At 41.0% G+C, this 14,026-nt stretch overlaps 1 protein-coding gene across 1 annotated transcript in view; it reads left to right on the top strand.

The window, feature by feature from the left end:
• The window catches only part of DEPTOR (DEP domain containing MTOR interacting protein), a 75,775-nt gene that overhangs the window by 26,573 nt on the left and 35,176 nt on the right, over nt 1–14,026 (top strand). Inside the window, exons 3-5 of the mRNA XM_009635966.1 lie at nt 103–281; nt 2,296–2,419; nt 8,227–8,405. Coding sequence (XP_009634261.1) covers nt 103–281; nt 2,296–2,419; nt 8,227–8,405 — 482 coding nt within the window. The remainder of the gene's footprint in view (nt 1–102; nt 282–2,295; nt 2,420–8,226; nt 8,406–14,026) is intronic.

The raw sequence follows: 14,026 nt of genomic DNA, 5'->3' as shown, positions 1-14,026 counted from the left end.
CCTGCGAGCAGGGCTTGGGTGCCTCTGCTCCACTCTTGTCCCGATCTTGCTAGTTACAGAGGGTCTTTGCGAATAATATTCACAAGGTGATTTGACCCACAGGCTCCGACTACATGAAGAAAAGGTCATTAAAGATCGGCGGCACCACCTCAAGACATACCCAAACTGCTTCGTTGCCAAAGAGCTGATCGACTGGCTGATTGACCATAAAGAGGCCTCCGACCGAGAGACGGCAATTAAACTGGTGCAGAAATTACTGGATCACAGCATTATCCACCATGGTAAGTGCAGTACCAGCTGCTAAAAAGTTGCAAGTTAAATTTTATTGTCTGCTGTGAAACAAAGGGAAATCCCACTCCTGCTCTTCAACCAAATATAGGACAGGTAGGATCCTTTCCCTGCCAGAAAGGGAGCATCTCCCTTGAACTGTGCTTCTCCACAAGGTCCCCTGTGTCCCAAGGGACGTGGAGAGGCTGAAGAGGTGTGGAGTGATGTTCCCCATGTCAGTACAGGGAGACTGCGCTGCTGCTGCCCTGCCTCCAGAGCAGCCCCAGCTGGATCCTGTCCCCTCACTCCCCACTGCCCTCACCTCCCTGCTCCCCAGAGCACAGTTTTCCAGCTGAAAAACCCATCTGAAAAATCAGCCAGCAAAAAATAGATCATTTTTCTCACGTGGATTAGTCCTCTGGCCCTGGCCCTCACACCAGCTGCACAAACATTAGTGCTGGTACAGCTGCAAGAAAGTTAGTGGACTGACTGTGCCCTGATTAATTTTCTCCTAAACTTGTTGTCTATTTGAAAACTGTTCCTTTCAGCTTCTTGAATAACAATTTACACTGATGAAAAGGAGACTTCCAATTCAGTGGTAGCATTTAGTTGCCTTTTGGTGCACAAAAAGGCTAGGGAGCACACAGACAAAGAAGATTGAAGGCCTTGATTTCAAGCGTATAGTATTACCCCTTTCGAAAAGGCAAAATGTACCATTTGTTTCTTTTTTAAGAGAAAACAGAGCAACTGTGAACAGACGAATGTTGACTTTATGCAGGGGGTCATGGTATGTGCAGCAATACTGCTGCTATCTGCAGTACATTAACAACACCTTAATTAAAGGAAGAAATGCACATATTGAATGAGTGCCGCTTCTACAGCTTCTGCTCGGCTATTAAATTAAAATTCTGGGTTGTTATGGAAACTGGGACTCACGGTAGATAGTTAAAGAATAAAGTAATTATAGGGTATTCAAATCTGACTACTTAATCCTCTATTGAGAAAATGTCAGTGAAGAGTTGTGTGGATGCCTGAGTGACTTAATTTAATTGAGCAATAGATGTTTTATTGCTGAGTGCTTGTTTAAAGCTTTAACAACCTTCAAATGTTTTTTACCTCAGGATCCAACTACACACTGTAACTTCCATACAAATTTATATATAATATATGTGTGTGTTTATATTACACATGGAACAGGTGTTTCTTAAAAAAAATCATGTATTGCACTCAAATTTAATAAATTTGTTTGCAAAGCGAGCTAGGGCAAATTCAGAGAGGTTCAATCAGGTTCTGCAGGATCCTTTCAACTCCTGTGTTGAGTGAAAGGGGTACCAGCTCCTGCTCCTCCGGTGCAAAAGGTGAGCCCATGTGTGTGGGCTGACAACTCCGCTAGGAGCAGTTTGCTTGGGATATCTTTCCCATTAATATATGCCCATGCCAAAGCTCTGTTCTTCATTTACAGGAGCCCATAGTCAGCTGCTCTCTTCTAACCTTAGCATTTTGCATTGTGCTCCTGTTGTACCAACCGTTTGCTAGCTGGCATGGCAGAGCAATTGAGACAATTTAAGAGGGCAGAAGGTTTTGATTTTGACTGTTTCTGCAGCGAATCTCAAGTTTCCTACGGCATCACTCAACTGATACAAGTAACTTTTAAGAAGTTTGCCAATCCTTAAATGATTGGGTGTTCTACACTGGTGGCCTTTTAAACAAACAAGCTAACAGACTGTTCTCTTCAAAAGGTTTTCCATGTATATTGCAGACAGATGCTTTTTTGCACTTTATGTTCACGGTAATACTTACAAAACGGATGAACACATATCCCCCCTCACCTAGAAATTTGGTTGCCTATCTATCTGAAAGTTTTCTCCAACCTTTCATCAGTAATTAGAACTGAATAAAGTCGTATGCTCAGAAATACAGGGGGTTAGGCTCCATACGAGCTTGCTTCGAAGTTCAGCAGTGATGCCTGCTAAATGGATCCTCAACTCCTTAACATCCCTGTGATTTTTTATTTATTTTACCTTTCAGTCTGTGATGAGCATAAGGAATTCAAGGATGTTAAACTGTTCTACCGCTTCAGAAAAGACGACGGGACGTTCCCACTGGACAATGAGGTGAAGGTTTTCATGAGAGGACAAAGACTGTATGAAAAGTACGTTGCATTCAGTATCCATAACGCATTGCTAATAGGACCACAGGAGGCAAATGATACCTGTTAATCTATTTTCGAATAGACAGAGTCTTTCAAATCATGCAGGAACGGGTCTGGGTAATCTTGTGACTTTATTTGGTAACCCTTCTCTCTCTCCCCCATTCCCCTTACGCTTTTCTACCATGTTCACTTGTAGCATTTTGCTTAAAAAGAAATTGCATTTTCTTATGGTCTGGGTTGTAAATACATACTATATCAAAACCCAAAATAAATTTAAGCCCTTGAACTCTGTTCTGTAAAAAGAATTACTAGTGGATGATTTGCCATGTAAAATTGTGATCACAAGGCCTAAACCTTTAGTACATCAGCAGGTAGTAAACAAGTGGCTACTTGTCTGTTGAGACTCCTTATCTTCACTGGGAGGTATGATTTTAAATAATAGGTGAAATTAATCGTCAGTGTTCCTGTCTGCAAAGCTTCTACATCAGAAAGGTTATATTAAATGTAGTTTCAAAAAAAGCCAAGAACATCTAATTAAGATTTGAAACAGATGATTATGCTGCAATACGGAATATCCCACTGGATTACTTCCGTCAAATAACGAGGCAGTTTAACCATACTTCCCAATCTGTAATTAGTGACAATTTTATTCAGGCTGTAGAGACTGTGACGCCATACTTTCAAGCAGAGTGAATAAAATGCATGTTGGCATATGCTACAAACTAATGCAAAAGTTGTGATACATTATAACGTGTTATTTACCAAAAAGCTTGAAGTATTGCTCCAGACTGAATCCCACCCACTCTCCTGCTTGGTTAGAGCAGAAGCATGCAGCAGACGGGAGAGATGCTGTGTCTTCTGGCTGGAATAATTTGTTTCCCTCTTAGAATAAAGCACTCAGGACAATCCCAAGTTTAAAAGCTGATGATAAATACTGTTTTCAAGGTTAGAAGGCTCTGGAGGCCAATTTGGTGAAAGAGCAATTAAACTGAAATATAAACCAATAATTGTAAATGCCACTCCTTTTGTTGCACCCATCATATAGAATTCCCTGAGACTGAGTGACTATGACTATTTAAAGTGAAAAAAAAAAAGTATGTGACATAGGAAGGTACACCGCTGGAAAAAATCCTTCGTTGGGTGCACAGGGACAGATGAATTGAATCACTCGTCTCCAGAATCTCCTGTGCCTTACTAAGCACAGCATTTGCTCCTTTAGACTCTGTAACACGCAGCGCCTGCAAGCCTCGCCCATACTATGAAAAGCCAATCCCTATGCCTACAGTATAGAATCATAGAATCATAGGTTGGAAGGGACCTCAAGGATCATCTAGTCCAACCTTTCTAAGTAAGAGCACGGTCTAGACAGTAGCAAACCATTTTTTCTATTTGTTTTCTATATTTCTGTTTCTATTCTTCTGTGAGCAAAATCATTTTTTGTTGGTCAGGCTGGTAACAGTCCTCTGCATAAGAGGAGCCGTGGTGGGAAGAACTGTGTTCTGCCAGCGTCTGCTTCCATCTCCATTTGTCTGCATGAAGAACCATCTCCAAACCCATGTCTAGCGTCCAGTTTGTCCAACACTATACTAGCAGAAAGATGTTCATAACAGTATAGATTGTTCCTGTCTTGGAAAAGGAGTTAATGCCAAAAGCAGCACCTACATCTAAGTATAACTGCATCCTCATGAGGTGGTCGCTCCTAGGCAACGTATCGGAAGGGTTCAGAAACTTTTAAAACCAGCCCTGAGTGCTAAATATAGTATAGATTAAAAATACATGGCATTTCAAAACCAGTGTGTGACAGTCAAAGCTAGTCAAAATTCTCCATGGATCATTGGAAATACCTCATATTCATGGGAGATAAGAATGCATACCTGGGCTATTGGGGCTTCACTTTGTTTATTGTAGCAAATCCAGTGTGCAGAGCACTTGGATTTCATTAGGGCCCTTGTCCATGCATGCTTATTAGCAACACCTTCACAGTTTCATGGGATGCATTTTAAACTCCAAATCTAATACTGAAAGTCAGAGTACTACAGAAAGAGTTCTGCAGTGAAATGTATGTGTAATTATCTGTTCTATCAGTTTGCTTATAGTGTTGAGAAAGAAAATATTAATTCATTGCTATTAAAATAGTTATTAAATGGCAGCAACTGGAGAAAAGTATTCATGCACAGACGTTAAGTCACTTACCAGCATATTTAACTTGTTTATCAAAATGCCTGTAGGCCAATTTTCAAGAGAAATGCAACTATGCCAAAGGAAATCCATCTGAATCCAACATATTTTAAAAATCTGTGTCTAATTTTGTAGATGTTGCTGATCCTCACTAGGCTTTGCTAGTTTAAGATAGACTTTGCAATACTATTTCCTGCTCTTCTCCACCCACTGCATTAGGGCTGGGGTACCACTACATTCAGAAGCCAGCGTAGTTTGTGCGTGCCAAAAATTGCAGATGTGTTATCCAGCATCAGTCCATGCAGATTGGAACACTCATTGGGTAAAATGAGCAAAACGCTTTAGGAGGATCGACAGGGTGTTGCACAGGCAGAGGAGTGGATGCATTAGGCAGGTTTCTCTGCATTCAGACAGCTGTTTTGGGTAAATGCCCCGTGCTCTGCCCTGGGACATGGGAACATCATGTCTGTCCCCACAGTGAGGAGCTCCCTTTCTCTGCCTCTCTTCTGTGTGACCGCAAAGCTTCTTCTTGTCATGGATTCTCTTCTCTTGTGGCATTACCTCCTTCATCTACTGTGGACATCTTTGGTGGCTGTACTTGTGCCTTTAGAAGATTTAAGATTGGTTTCTGACTGTATTCTCCAGTTAGTTGCACTGAAAATCCTACATCAGCTCAGATTCCCTGCACATCATTGCAAACTTTGGTAATCCTCTCCATGAACATGCTTTGAGTTTCAAGTTTATATTTAGAGATGAACCCTACTGGTTTTCCTACAGCTTTGTCTGAAAATTGTTGAATACGTTATTAATTAGGTCCAAAGAGGGCATCAGTTTTCATACTCCACAGGACTGACCAAATAGATTGAATGAGATAAACAAGTTTCCTGTTTAACAAAATCCTCCCTCCAACTCTTAAATAAATCCAACACAGACCTTGCATGGCTTTAAAAAAAAAAAAAAAAAATCAAGTTGTGCAGGCATCCTACTTTTGTGTTTGTAATTCTCAGTAGGTTTTGGCCAGGACTGTTGTGTTTCTGGTGCAGTCGGGTTTAGGAGTCTTCTCATGACATTGGCTTCAACTGAGATTTTTCAAGCAGATTTCACAGTGAGAGAAGTGCAGTTTTATGGTTTTAATTTCAGGAAATCATTCAGATAATTTTGAGTCTGCATTCTTTGAATCACTTTCATTTTAACTCATCAGTGGTTAATTCAAATTTATACTCTGATGCAGTTATTTAGATAAAACAACGTTAAGATTTTCTTTTGAAAAGTGTTTGAATGTCAGTGTTTGTCTAAATACATTCCCTCAATGCAGGATAACACCAGTTTTGGCAAATAATATGTTTTTACATGAATGGCTTCGTGGTCTTTTGAAAGAAGGAGAAAATGGAAGAGATAGAGGCACTTTCCCATTCTGGCTAATGAAAGGCCAGGTTTTGGCTGGTGCAAATTGGTACAGCTTTGTTGACAGCCATGGAGTTACAGTGATTACTTCAGTTAGCAATGTAAGTCTATGGATCACTGTTTCTGGGTTTGTTAAACTGTCAATTTGTCAGGTCTGTTTGTTCACAAGTCCAAATCCTTTGCAATGCTATTCTGGGCACATGCGGAAGGGTGTGAAATGTCAAGCTGAGTGTTTTTCCACTTGATATTTTTCCAAATTTCTTTTGTGTCTCTGTAAAAATCTAGCAATTAGCATCTCTTTTTCAAGGACCTCTCTATCTGCGACTTCAGTGAGCTGGTCAACTAATTATAGACTCATCAAAGAACAATTAACACAACCCTAAGGATTTTTTATTTGGTGCTCGCAGAGCCTGGGTGACCAATTCTGGGTAACCACGCAGCAGATGGTACAAAAAGACATGAGCTTTGGGTTTGCTTTTTTTTTTCTGGGGGGAAAAAAAAGCCTGGTGAATGAGACACATTTAAAAATGGTCCCTTGGAGCTCTGTCTGTATTAGATGTGGTTAGTGTGGACAAAATGTTGCCACGCATGCAGATGCTTGTAAATCAAAATATGCAAAAGAACAGAGTCTTTGCAAGAATTCTGGAGTCAATACCTTGTCCCCTGTGGCAAAATACTCTTGCTTTTAGCCTCATCCCTGACTTCAGCTAATTTTGACGTTTTTAGTCAGCTCAGAGGTGCTGGCAGTGATGCACAAACGTCTAAATGAGCAGGTCATTGTATCTGCTACCGACGTACAGCTGTGGTTGAGCAGCCTTTGCCTGGTTTGATGATCTGCTGCCTGGTGGCCAGATCCAGTCCATTCAAGGCTTCTGGTTAGCTCTCATTAAAGTCAAGGGAATAAATCTTTCAGGTGGAATGACATCCTGTCAAACCTCTTCATTGTAATTTCAAATGAAACTTCTGTCTTCTTACGGCACAGATTTTTCTGATGCCTCCCAAAGGAGATGAAGTTATATTCCATGAATTCTGGACATGCTGGCAGTTTAAGGAGATGGACCATGTATGGATTGACATGAAATTCAAATTTTTGTTCAGAAGGGCAAAGAGTAAGCAATTTCAGAATATTCCTGTTGTAGTTCAGTTGTGCCCTTAATTTCAAAACAGTTGGTGAAGGGAGGGGACTTCCTAGTCTTATATGGAAAAAAATAACCATGCCATTCTTGAGCTGTTATTCTGAAAGTCTTACCACTAGTCCTATTGTTAGCTTACAATAAATAAATAAAATAATTTTGAAGAAAAATGCAATTAGTAAGTAAGGAGGCTATGGTGCTCAGTCTCCCAACTAAACAAAAAAAAAAAGCGGTATTCTGTATTAAAACAGAGCGATTCTCATTTTTATTTTCAAGCTGTCAACCTTGCTTTTGCATTAACAAAATATTGAAGGTTTTTTTTTCTTTTTTTTTAATACTGTGTCATTTGTGTAGGTTACTTGAACAGAGAAGAATATTATTAGTATCTTTAGGCTAGGTACGTGCCAATTGCTAGGAGATTTTGAGACACCTCAGGATGTTCCTCTCAACTCTGGTGTTACACGGAGCCAGCTGAGGCACAGAGACTCTGAGACTCAGATGTTAAAATGTGTTCAGGTGTGTAACTCACTGATTGCAGCTGCATCACTAAGTGTTGGACGCTAAATATTTATCAACCACACAAACCACAGAACTACCTTTTTTTCTTCCTCTTGAACTTTTCTGCAGCTGTTTTAGAGCTTATGGGGAGAATTTTCAAAACCACCTAAATGACTTTGGGGCATAACCCTGCTAACCGTAAAGAATTTATAAATATAAAAAATAGGAATTTTTGAACACATTAGTCACAATCTGGTGCTTTTAGGCTAATTTTGTTTGAAAGTTAATTATACAGGAACTTGTAGAGAAGCTAAAGATCTAACTTGGGGAAATGTGAAACTGAAAAACCTTGTTTTCTTTTAGGGAAAAAACAAGAAAGCATTGACTTCACACAGGGATATAAAGCCTAAATTTCTTGACTAAGCAGTTATAATTCACATCCTAAGTTTAGATTGATAGCTTGAGGAAAGATTTAGTAAGTCAGCGAAAGGTTCACATATGTTCGCTTACTATCAGTGACATTTGCCAGAACAGATCTGGAGTTGCTTTCCCGAAGAACCATTTTCCCTACCAATTTTCTTCCCCCCACACCAGGCTGATGAGTTCTGAAAATACTCTTCTGCAAGCCAGGGAAGAGGAAGGAGTCAAGTACGAACGGACCTTCGTGGCATCGGAGTTCATTGACTGGCTGATCCAGGAAGGAGAGGCCACGACACGGACTGAAGCAGAGCAGCTCGGCCGCAGACTTTTGGAGCATGGGATCATACAGCACGGTGAGAAATTTACTGCCAGGCAGCAAAAGCTACACTTTCTGTAGCACTTTCTTCAGGTCAGAACATGTGGAGGGCTCTCGTCTTCTTGGTCTAAGTTCTAAATAATTTCAGATAGATAGGAGTCTAAGTAACTTTATTTGATAAAAGGGTGGCTTTCTCAAACACTCATTGTATTAGTTCTGAAAATTCTGCTTCAAATTCAGAATACAGCTTGAATTTGCAATTGTATAATAACAACATGAGGACATGGATGAAAATCGACCTACACTTGTGGTAATTGACCTGTAGAACTTGTTACCAACAATATGTATAATTGAGGTAAATAGCCTTGTAAGGATCAAGTAGATATTGGAGCCATGAATAAGCTGACTTCTCTGTGTAGAATAAAATGACAGGTTCTGTATATCTTCCTACTCGAGGGCAGGAGCAGAGCACAGTCTAATGCCAGAAAAGCAGCTTTCTGTCTTGGTCATGTTGCAGAGTTGTTCTAGTATGTTTGGGCAAGAAAGAGGGTATTGCTTTCGGCTGAAGTGTTATTATATTTGTCCTGGTGGTGTAACTTGAGGCAGGAGTCAAATATTTCTTCATAGTCCAGCACAATGTGTTTGGCAGATGCACCTTCACCAAAAAGCTCCCTCTGGGAGGAGGCTGGAGAAGGGTGGAGAAGACAGACTTTTCTCTCAGTACTGCCCCGAGGGTGAAGAAATGAACACCCCTGGCACCAAACCCCATTTTACATGTTGTCATTATCTACTGTCAGTGCAAGTCGCCCTTCTGTGACCAGGCATTTTCCACCATAAACGTGTTGCTGTGCAACTGGGAGTGCCGAAGGGGTGCCAGGAGATGACAGAACAAGCTGGCAGAAGCTGTTAGCTACGTTACTTAATGCACAACAGGAAAGTAATCAGATCCTGGTGATCTGAATGTTGTCACATCAACACTAATTCTGACAGAGAGCAAATAATTCGCGATGTTAACAGGTTGTTAATATACAAGGTGCTAGGTTGACAAGGTTGCTTGTTGCTTTGTGAGAAAACCTAGTTCTGAGGAATAGAGAAAAATGGGGGTATAAGTGACCTGCACAGTTCCTTCGTGGTTGTAATCATGCTCACATTATCTTTAGCTTCCAATTACTAGGAGCTACTTCTGAATGTTTACAGTAATCAGTTTCCAGTTCTATAATTACCTCCGTGCTTCCTATGATTTATAGGGTGCCAACTGCTTGGAGTTTGACGGACAGGGAAGGTATGCCACCCCTCCTCTTTATAGCAGCAATGATTTCATTCCTATTTTTACCCAAGCATTTTCTGTGTATTACATACAAGGTAAATTTTCCTTAAGAGAAATGCAAAAAAAAAAAAAAAAGACAGAAGTGAGATTTACGCTGCTATTGAGGTTTTTGCAGAGGAAATCAAGTCAGGACTTGCCATTTGGTGCAAAGCTGGATTTACTTTGCTATTGAAATCTTTGCAGAGTCAGGATGTGGCTTTTATTGCAGATAACCATTGTTTCATTAACTAAGGCAAATGCTCAGCAGCGCATCTTGGCAGGGAAATAACTTTGCTGCTGTCAAGCCGGGTTTCTGGGGGGATTCCTGAGTGATGCTGGCCCTGCTCACCTTTATAGATTGCCTTGGCCAGTTTTGCAGATTTATCCCCTGCCCATCCTCTTCTAGCGGTCAAGAGCACATGCAAAGCGCCCTTTTAGAAAGGGATTTGAAACTCATGAAGTGACCGCAAATGGGGCGCTGGGAATTGGTTGATTGCTGAGGAAGTGGCCTTCTCACTCCAAGGTACCGTCATCTTCCTCACGCAGCTTTTATCGGGGCAAAGATAACTCAGTGGGGATTCCACACTGACTTGTTGGGAAAGCTGGAAGTAAAATAAAACTGAATGATGCCCTTCAGATTTATCTTTACGAGTGGACACGCTTTGTGCATGTTCCTAAATGGGAGCTTTCATTCTCCTCTGGATTTCACTGAAACAATTTGTCTGGATAGCATTAGGAATATTGTTGAAAGTACTGGCAGAATTAACACAGAGCTGGTGTGGGGTTCACCTTAGCAAGTGGATACAATCTGTGCATTTTGAAGGTTTATGTAATGCTGGCTTCCTCTATGCTCGAAATGAGAACTCCCAGTACAGAATTGGGGATATAAACTGTAAAGTAGCAGAAGTAGTATTCTCTTTTTTCTCCCCAGCTCACTGAATTCTGAGTCCAATTACCAAAAAAAAAGGTATTTTTCTCTCTCTTTGTACAGTAAATTCATTTCACCATACTATTCTCCCTTTGGTTTGTATCATCTCATCAGCAGTACCAAAATGTTGCTTGACACTAATTGGCATCCTTGTTGGCAGAACCAGCAGAAAGACTCTCGACTGTGCAGGAGTGGAGAATAAAATGTTTTCCTGCCCTAAAGGCAATTTTTTGCTAGCAGTACTGTTTGATATCCACAATATAGGATAAAAGAAAGCTTGCTCTACTATTCTTATGAAGTATTTATTACTTTGCCTAATGCAATAGAAAGTAATAGAAATAGTTGCATCAAGTTGCCAATCTCAGTAGTAATTTTCCAGCCGCAACTGAATTGTGCAATTTATTTTTACTGATACTGCCTCTCATTTCAATCACTCAGAGAAGCTCTGTTCTGCAGCTGAGGTACTGTATTCAAATCAGCTTCCTGTCACATTTATCTTCACTTTAATTGGTCAGACACGAACTAGGTTTCACACCGGAAACAAACAGTGATGCTAATTTTAAAAAGGAAAACAGTGGTTTAAGAGGAATTGTAGAAGTGCTGTAAAAACATCAAATGTTTCCGTTCAAAAATAATCTTCCTGATCTCTTTGGGCATATATAACTATACATATTTCCCCTGCCATACATGAAAACGATGAAACATGCTTAAGTGCTGAATTGCTTCCTTCCAAAATCCCATGGCACATACAAATCGCAAGCCACAAACCACCATTTTCACAAACAGGAGTCAGATGTCCTTTCCTATGGACCGGTACACCCAGGTACTATGGAATAATAAAAAAAATATAAGCAGCAGGGTATTATGCACTATACATTTCTTGAAGGCTTGTGTTGGCAGTGTAATTGCCAGTAGTTATTCTACATTTGTGAACGCTGATGGTCTTCGCTGGAATATAGGAATGAAGATTGTGTGAAGAATTCTGAACACGGTGATATATGTTCAATAAGGGCAGGGACAAAAGGCACACAGAACACTTCTCAGCTGCAGAAAAGCCCGTTTCTAGTATGGTGGGGTATGTAGAGCTTTGTAAAATTAACACCTAAGACTTTCCTCCAGGAGACTGGATCTTTCCTAGTTCTTCTTCATATGGACATGGTGGGACAGATAAGCTACTGTGGCCAAAATTCACATGCAGCAAGAGAAGAAGGAGGTTCTCTGCCAGCTGCAGGGTAGATCAGACCAAAGCAAGGATGGGCTGGGGGGCAGGCAGTGGAGAGCGTGAACACCCACGCACCATCACAGCCCTTGCTCAGCCTGGAAACCAGAGATACTGAGATGCCCAAGGAGGAAAAAGGGTATCCAGAGTTCTTTCTGGCATTGTTTTTTGGCTCATACTTGGTTAGGGCACTTGCTGTAGCACTTACCCTGCTCCTGCAGCCCCAGCAGCAGAGCAGCACTGACATGGCAGGCTAAGTCCTCCTGTCTTCCTCCGAGGACTCACTGCGTACAGAAGCTGGGAGGGATGGAGAAACATCTGCCTGCCTCGCAGAAAGGTTTAAGGTCTGGAATCTCGAGTCATAAATACTTTCAATTTTAAAATCTGGTTAATACTGTTAAGAGGAACCTATGTCTTCTTAGGATAGCACCTGCACTTTGCAAGATGAATATTTGCATTTCCTCTGTGGCAGCAACCAAACCATAGCACGTTTAGAAATACTTTTCAACATGTTGTGGAGACACATAGCGATTGCCCTGCACCGCAGACAGTACGGCGTGTGCTGCTCTCCCGGTCAAGTCTGCAAGAAGCCCAGGTCTGAGCAGCGGCACTTGGCTCCCCATGCCAGATCACATTCTATCCCTTTTGGTGTTGCTGTTTTTCCAAGCTGCTGCTTACCTTCGAGTGCATGCACTTGGTGGTATTGCCTCTCTGCCACGCAGGACCTGACATCCCTCCAGCACCTTCCACAGGCAGTGAGCACGGCACGGCTCGGCATGAAGCAGTTTGCACAGTTCTCCACTCTGCTCCAGGGGGGCGGGATGCAGATTCCCAACCTTAGACCAGCAAAAGAACACGAGTGGTGGCTTTTGGAAAGGCCATAGACTTTGCTTTCCTGAATGAGTGAGGGGCGGAAAAATCTCTTTTGGAGATGGGTGACTAGCAGGTATCTTCTTTGAAACTGTTTATCAGTGCTAGGATTTTGTAATGACAGTAAATATGTGGTAAGAAAGATGTCCTAGGCATGACATAAGTGTCTTCTCTCCCCTTTAGAAAAACTTTCACCTTTAAAAAAGTTTTATTGCGTTAATTGCACTTGGCCAGACCTGGTGCATTCAAGGCATGCTCGCGTTCTGCTGGCTTAGCCCAGAAGCAGGTGCTCACCACCTCTCAAGAGTTAATCTTTTATCAGCAAAACTCCACTGTGCAAATTACTTTCAGAGATGAAAAGAAACATTCTGTAGTGACTTAGTGAGAACAGTAAATATTGACATATGCTATCTCCGCAGAAAAGTCTTAAAACATATATTTAATTTTCCCGATTCTTTGCAAGGACTCTGTACCTTTATACAGCAAAATATCCTTTAACAAGACGATCAGTGCATTTAGTTTTAAGTGTCAAGATACATGATGCAGTGTTTCGTTTGTTTTAATTGCGGCAGTAGATTAAATATCTAACAAAGTATTATTCCTTTTGCTTTTGTTGAAAAGCTTTCCCTCTCATCTAAAGTTTCTGTTAAGTGTAAAGTATGTGTTGAAACATTTATTTCAGATGTCCAATTGTTTATGATTAGCTGACATTTCTTACTTTGTAAGTGAAAACATGCCATATATGTGAGATGTACGCTTCTTCCTTAATTTGAGATTTCTCTTTGGAACCCCTTTTCTTGGAAATATCAACCACAGGTAGCAATTTCTAAGTGCCATTGAACCATCCCATAAATCTTTGGCTTAAATGGTTGTAGGTTTTCTCCTCCAGAATTAACACATAGGTTTTTTATATGATTTTTCTAGTTGATCTAACACCTGGATCACATCAGCTCTTGGATACTCTTGTGTATAGTCCATGCTAAAAATTATAAAACATCACATTTTTGCAGATGGTGCCTTGATTTATCTCAGTAAAACACAAACCTTCAGTTAGTCTTTGAAGTCCTGCAACACAACTTTGTTTTTATTATAAGCCCGGTTCCCCCTGAGACGATGCCACACAGAGGCACACGGTTGTTTATTTGTCTGGCAGTTCTTCCCCGGCAGTTCCCATGTAGAGGGACAGTAACCTCACCCACGGCAATTCAACTGCTTATGCTAAATCTGGAGACCACTTTGCATATTTTTCATTATTTTGCCCTGGTAGGAAAGTCGGAGAATAAGAACTTTGTATGTAATTGCATAATCTTCCAGCTCCTGTTCTGCCGGCTTCTC

This window comes from Egretta garzetta, unplaced genomic scaffold (assembly GCF_000687185.1).
Source record: "Egretta garzetta isolate BGI_Z169 unplaced genomic scaffold, ASM68718v1 scaffold13, whole genome shotgun sequence".
NCBI lineage: Eukaryota > Metazoa > Chordata > Aves > Pelecaniformes > Ardeidae > Egretta > Egretta garzetta.
Note: the sequence above shows the minus strand (reverse complement) of the source record. Positions and strands in the feature narration are given on the sequence as shown.